A 7,500-nucleotide genomic window follows, 5' to 3' on the forward strand; every position below is an offset into this window, starting at 1 on the left:
CCATGGACTGGAGATGTGTCATTGCGCCTTTGCTTATGCTCCTTCTCGGTAAGTCTATCCCTTCTTCTGTACTCACGTGTTTGGATAACGCATATTTGCTGTTTGTTTAATCTACAATAAATGAAAGTCATTGCTATAATTAGGGATTGAATTATACGTAATCTCTTGAAAGAATGATCTGCCTTCTTCTTTTTAGATTTATGGAATGAAAAGTCACTTTTTGTCTGAAACTTCGCGGATTCTCTATGTTGTCAGAAACACGCATTTGCACACTTAAATTTGTTGGAAAATCCTGATAAAAATAATAACAGTAATAATAATGATAATTACAGTAATTAATATAATAATGGTAATATACAGAGGTTGTTTTAAACTCACTAGGTTTTCATTTTTGGAGATATTTTGTTCATTTTATTATTCCTGCATACAACTTGGAGGAATTTTTGTTTGGCACTTATAATCGAAAGTTATCTTTAATCATTCAAGTAAAATAATGTTGAGGAAGAGAGACAGTTAACGAATAAAGAGCTTATTATTAATGTCATTTTTTCTTTGTTATTATTCATTTTTTTCAAGGAAATAAAAATACACCTCGACTCTTTCATAAAAAAATCAAACAGTCCACGAAACGAGTATGATGAAATTAAGATCCTTCGCGGATCATCATTAGAATTATAAAGATGATCCAGGAAGGATCTTAATTTCATTACTTTATCACAGACCGTTAAAGAATATATTATTTCCTTTAAAAAAATAAAAAGAAGGAAAAAGGACAATAAAAAAATGACCATTCATTGTCGAGTGGCCCCATGGCTTGCTATTGTATATTGTATTGTTTTTGTATCGTATATTGTATTGTTATTGTATTGTATATGTTATTCTGCTTATATCTTAAATATTTTTGTGTTTTCCAACGTGCTGAAGGACCAATATTTATTTCTCGTGTAGTGGACTCTTCTGACAACACAGTCTTAAAAAAAAAGCAAATGTAATCATGCGTGATTCTCTTTCTTGAAGAGAATTTCATAGAATATATTATTGTTTGACCACAGGCCTTTCATTCCATGCACTTCAAGGATGTGGAATCATTCGGCTTTGTCCTTTGGATTGCTCTTCTCGGTCTCTTCATCATTAAAGAAAATTACAGTTTTCAAATAGGTAGTAATTGTCATTAAAGATGAATTTCAGTATTTTAGCAATTTTATATTTTATTATTATTTTAAACTGAATGCTATACTTTTTTATTTCTGATTTTGATTTAATACAGTATTCATTCATTGTAAAAAATATAATATATATATATATATATATATATATATATATATATATATATACATACTATAATTGTATATATATACACACATATACTACACATATACATACACATATATATAATTCCTCATGTTTAAATCCAGAGAAATTGCCCTTGACTTTTATTAATAAGTTCCCTGAGCTTTAGAAAAAATTAGTCAGATAAGATATAAAGAAAACTTTAAGTAGTCAAAAAAGTAACGAGTAGTTCTGCCCTACCCATTATTCTTGTGATCCAATTTACCGTAACTTTTTCCTCTATTACTTCAAATTATATTCTTGAAATGCAAAGAATAGTTTTTGCATATTTTCTATTCTTCTAGCATTTAGTAAAAATCCTGTTTATTAAGAGAAGAGATAGTGATGGTAATCATGGCCCAGAATTGTTTTTTTTTTTTTATTCTATTTTGTTTTGAACATTTTTCGGGCATGTTTGGGCCGTCTTCAGGCTATTGTTTTTATTTTAGAATTTTTTTAAATTAAAGTTTATTGTATCTAATCAAAATCATTACGAACAAAATGAGGGTTATTTAACCTACTGCTCTAGGTGATGACAAATCCTTTTCCTTCAGCCGAAACTCTCTAACCATTAAGCTCTCTCTCTCTCTCTCTCTCTCTCTCTCTCTCTCTCTCTCTCTCTCTCTCTCTCTCTCTCTCTCTCTCCAGAGCTCTTCGTTGGTCGAGTCAATAGAGCTGTGGACTAGCACTCGCTAGGCCCGAGTTCGAGTCTCCGGCCGGCTGATGAAGTGTTAGAGGAATTTATTTCTGGTGATAGAAATTCATTTCTCGCTACAATGTGGTTCGGATTCCACAATAAACTGTAGGTCCCGTTGCTAAGTAACCAATTGGTTCTTAGCCACGTAAAATAAGTCTAATCCTTCGGGCCAGCCCTAGGAGAGCTGTTAATCAGCTTAGTGGTCTGGTAAAACTAAGGTATACTTAACTTTCTCTCTCTCTCTCTCTCTCTCTCTCTCTCTCTCTCTCTCTCAATCAAAAAAAATAATAATAATAATAATAAAATAAAATAAATAAATAATTAAATAAATAAAATAAAATAAAATATTTTTTTCTTTTTTTAATACTAGCTGACCAGGGGGAAGGACTATGCTCGCTTATTGATTTCACCCTTAGAGGCATGACGATGCAATCATTGTCTATCGGAGAAGCGCTGATATACTGTACAAACGTCTTATACGAACAATTCAGCAACGGACTTCGGACCATGATCGTTGACTGCTCTGCCAAAGAACCACTCAGCCCAGACATCAGTTGCGTCAGTGAGTATATGGACTGTGGGTCGTTCGTTGCCCGTTCCGCTTGGACATTTTTAGTTGGTAGAGTTCCTTTTCCGTTTAGTAATGAATGAGCGACGAAGGTTATTTTCTCCGTCTCGTATGCATGAGATAGGGAGAGAGAGAGAGAGAGAGAGAAAGAGAGTGGTTTTCATAGTGGACGCCAAGTCCAGAGGAAAAAAAGCTGATTTCTTTGTGAATGAAAAAATTTAAGTATTTCAAAAATATTTGTTGAGAGAGAGAGAGAGAGAGAGAGAGAGAGAGAGAGAGAGAGAGAGAGAGAGAGAGAGAGAGAGAGAGAGAGAATGTGGTTTTCACAGTGGGCGCCAAGTCCAGAGGAAAAAATCTGATTTCTTTGTGAATGAAAAAATTTAAGTCTTTCAAAAATATGTGTTGAGAGAGAGAGAGAGAGAGAGAGAGAGAGAGAGAGAGAGAGAGAGAGAGAGAGAGAGAGAGAGAGAGAGTGGTTTTTTGTGGTGGTCTTTCAAAAATATGTTTTAGAGGGGCATCAAGTCCAGAGGAAAAATCTGATTTCAAAAATATGTGTGGAGAGAGAGACCTTACAGAGGAAAAATTTACCTTACAGACCTTACAGTTTTCTGTTCCAGAGGTTGCCCCAGGTCCCCAGTGTGAGGCACTTTTGATGTCTACTAGAGAATTGCTAACGCATCTTCCGGTATATTTTGCATCTTCCAGTCTTGGATGGTCTGTTGGGATGCATCTTAGATATTTGTCGAGCTTATTTTCTTAGAAAAACACATCTACGCTCACTCCTGTTATGTTCCTCAGATGAGCTGGTAGCGCATTGAATAGACGCTGCATTATCGATGCTGGTGCGTGGTGGATTAATGTCCTGTGGTGCTTTCCTTCATACCCAGAGGAAAAAATCTGATTTTAGTTTTCTCCTGGTATAGATTTTTTTGGCACTATTAATCTACCTCTGCTTGATTTTTTTGATATTTTTAGTTCCATGATGTTTTCTTTGTGGTAATTCCTTCTATCTGTTTCCATGCTTGAATTACAAAAATATGTAACGTTCTCTTCTCCTTTCAAGAGAGAGAGAGAGAGAGAGAGAGAGAGAGAGAGAGAGAGAGAGAGAGAGAGAGAGAGAGAGAGAGAGAGAGAGAGAGAGAGAATGTGGTTTCATAGTGGCTGAAAGGAGAGAGAGAGGGAATGGCCAAGTCCAGAGGAAAAAATCTGATTTCTTTGTGAATGAAAAAATTTAAGTCTTTCAAAAATATGTGTTGAGAGAGAGAGAGAGAGAGAGAGAGAGAGAGAGAGAGAGAGAGAGAGAGAGAGAGAGAGAGAATGTGGTTTCATAGTGGGCGACAAGTCCAGAAGAAAAAATCTGATTTCTTTGTGAATGAAAAAATTTAAGTCTTTCAAAAATATGTGTTGAGAGAGAGAGAGAGAGAGAGAGAGAGAGAGAGAGAGAGAGAGAGAGAAAGAGAGAGAGAGAGAGAGAGAGAGAGAGAGAGAGAGAATGTGGTTTCATAGTGGACGCCAACTCCAGAGGAAAAATTTGTACTTAGGGAAAGAAGCAGAATGTGATTTCTTTGTGAATGGAAAAATTTAAGTCTTTCTAAAATATGTGTTGAGAGAGAGAGAGAGAGGAGAGAGAGAGAATGCGGTTTCATTATGAGCTCAAAATCTAGAAGAAAAATACGCACTTAGGATAAGAAATAGAGACTGTGATGTCCTTATGAAGATAAAAATATGTGCAGAGAGAATGAGATAGTAGGAGAAAGACGGGACAGTTTTTAGCATTCTAGGGTCACAGATAACCCAAATGGATCCGACCATTTTTTGAACTGGTCATTGAAAGCCGAGAGGAACAGAGAAATGCTTGTTTGGGTCAATGGAATTTTCTACTTTAAGCGATGGGAGTATTGGAAAAGCACAGGGAATGGCAGTTGACGCTATATTTTAATAAGGAAAATGTCTGCTTACTATATCTCTCATTGACAAGAGAAGAGAGTTACAATTGAGCATGAGTTTATGTTATTTATTTTTATTTTATTTTTATTTATTTATCAGTTTGTTAATTTATCTGTTTTTCTAATAACTGATCACCTCTTTCTGTATTTCTCATTACCTTCTGTTACTTCTTACGAATGAACACCATATTCTTTGGAAGCTTGAATTTCAAGTCAGTGGCCCCTGTGGGCTTGTTCCATATGAATAGGGTTCGCCTTCTGAATAATAATAATAATAATAATAATAATAATAATAATAATATAATAATAATAATAATGTTAGGATGCTGAAGGACCTTACTGAAGGCAAGAAATGGGTATAAGGTGCTTCAGAGGCTGGCAAGGGAATATGTGCTGACTTCACCTAGGAAACTCGCATTTGAACTTACTTAAGGTTCTTTGAATTCCAAACATTGGCAAAAGGCAGGATGACATAGGAACTTCTGTTTGATGCGAGTCACAATCATGTTCGTTTAACTATTAGTGGATATTACCAAGTATTCCCTTCCATATCGTCTCTTTACTTTAAAAATCCCAGTGAGTCACCGTTGGGCAAATGAGTTAACTAAAGTTATGATACTGAATCTGAGTCTTCCAGAAAAGTACGCACGAATGGAATTTATTTTGTTACTTGAGGTGTAGCTGATATATACCTCAGTCATATTCAGGAATATCTCTCTCTCTCTCTCTCTCTCTCTCTCTCTCTCTGTTGTAACTTGTGCTTATAACATGTATTCCATCTCGACTTACCTTGGCCTGGGAATCCTGTCCACATTTAACGTTTGTCTTTTTTATCAGTCCATTCCGGTTTAAGCCAAATAACAACCCATGGCCGTATTTCAGCTGTGGTTTCTTTTCAGTATACGTCTTTGCACTTATATCACCATCCCGTGCGAGTTAGAGGTAATCGTATCGTAGCTGAGGTTTTGAAGTAATCGCATCGTAGCTGAGGTTCTGAGGTAATCGCATCGTAGCTGAGGTTCTGAGGTAATCGCATCGTAGCTGAGCTTCTGAGGTAATCGCATCGTAGCCGAGTTTCTGAGGTAATCGTATCGTAGCTGAGCTTCTGAGGTAATCGTATCGTAGCTTAGGTAATCGCATCGTAGCCGAGTTTCTGAGGTAATCGTATCGTAGCTGAGCTTCTGAGGTAATCGTATCGTAGCTTAGGTAATCGCATCGTAGCTGAGCATCGCATCGTAGCTGAGCTTCTGAGGTAATCGTATCGTAGCTGAGGTTCTGAGGCAATCGCATCGTAACTGAGTTTCTGAGGTAATCGCATCATAGCTGAGGTTTTGAGGTAATCGCATCGTAGCTGAGGTTCTGAGGTAATCGCATTGTAGCTGAGGTTCTGAGGTAATCGTATCGTAGCTGAGGTAATCGCATCGTAGCTGAGGTTCTGAGGTAATCGCATCGTAGCTGAGCTTCTGAGGTAATCGTATCGTAGCTGAGCTTCTGATATACGAAATTAGATTCTAAGGGTCTAGTGACATTTACCACTAAGAGGTAACACGTTCGCAAAATAGGATATGAACTGACGGTATTCAGAAAGACAGCTCTTTATATAGTCTAAGAAAGAGAGACGAAAAATAAACAATAGGTATTAATAGGCATTATAATGTTTTGTGATTAACTCCTTTCTGGTTTCGACTACAAAAATTATGTCGTGATCAGTTTAGAAAAACTCGAGAAGGAACTAGTACCCTTGTATAAATATTGCGTGCTTGTATTTTATGCTTTGTTTTACAGTTTTACGGAACAAAGACCAAGACGGGCACGGAATGGATGAGAGGCTAAGCCCAGGCCACATTATACCCTTGTTAGTTGTCTGTAAAAGAAAACTATTGAGATGGCTATTTGTCTGTCCGTCCGCATTTTTTCTGTCCGCCCTCAGATCTTAAAAACTACTGGGTCTAGAGGGCTGCAAATTGGTGTGTTGATCATCCACCCTCCAATCATCAAACTTACCAAATTGCAGCCCTCTAGCCTCAGTTGTTTTTATTTTATTTAAGGTTAAAGTTAGCCATGATCGTGCGTCTGGCACCGCTATCAGTGCCAACAACATAGGCCACCACCGTGCCGTGGCTGAAAGTTTCAGGGGCCGCGGCTGAGAGTTTCATGGGCTGCTGTTAAGAGTTTCATACAGCATTATATGCTGTACAGAAAACTCGATTGCGCCGAAGAAACTTCGGCGCATTTTTTACTTGTTTATTTATTGATGCTGCATTTTCTTCTTGATAAGTCTTCTTGACGTTGCTAGGAGCAGTGGACTGGACCATATCGGCTTCACTCCTCTAATTTTCTGACATCGCCTTTCATTAACGACTCTGGTATGTTTTATTCAATCAGCAAAGAAACTTTTTTTTTTTTCGAAAAGGGGAAAGGACAGGAATCAAGATAATCCAACTGATACCGCTATTGACATATATATATATATATATATATATATATATATATATATATATATATATATATATATATATATATATTATATTATATATATATATATATATATATATATATATATATATATATTATATAATTTATATATATATATATATATATATATATATATATATATATATATTATTTATGTGTGTGTGTGTTTGTGTTTGTGTGTGTGATATATATGTATATATATTTATATATATATACATATATATTATATATATAATTTATATATATGTATACATAGATAGACATATAGATAGATTTACATTCCTTTCTTGTATCTTTGTGTTTCAGAGCCGTCAGGTGATTTGCTTCCAATTTGTGATGCTCCTGGCCCTCCTCCCTATGGCTTGTCTTACTTCGTATTTAGTGTCACGCTGTTGAGTGGTGGACTTCTAACAGACCGACCCGTCTATATGAGCATGACCTGTTCAGATTTAAGGAAAAAGTTCATTTCCGGGACAACAGTAATC

General features: G+C 36.0%; 1 protein-coding gene across 1 annotated transcript in view; it reads left to right on the top strand.

The window, feature by feature from the left end:
- The window catches only part of LOC136849397 (uncharacterized), a 44,659-nt gene that overhangs the window by 177 nt on the left and 36,982 nt on the right, over window positions 1-7,500 (top strand). Inside the window, exons 1-3 of the mRNA XM_067122748.1 lie at window positions 1-48; window positions 2,397-2,588; window positions 7,322-7,500. The exon at window positions 1-48 is cut by the window's left edge and continues 177 nt beyond it; the exon at window positions 7,322-7,500 is cut by the window's right edge and continues 55 nt beyond it. Coding sequence (XP_066978849.1) covers window positions 3-48; window positions 2,397-2,588; window positions 7,322-7,500 — 417 coding nt within the window. The 5' untranslated portion in view covers window positions 1-2. The remainder of the gene's footprint in view (window positions 49-2,396; window positions 2,589-7,321) is intronic.

This window comes from Macrobrachium rosenbergii, chromosome 21 (genome assembly GCF_040412425.1).
Source record: "Macrobrachium rosenbergii isolate ZJJX-2024 chromosome 21, ASM4041242v1, whole genome shotgun sequence".
NCBI classification, from domain to species: Eukaryota; Metazoa; Arthropoda; class Malacostraca; order Decapoda; family Palaemonidae; genus Macrobrachium; species Macrobrachium rosenbergii.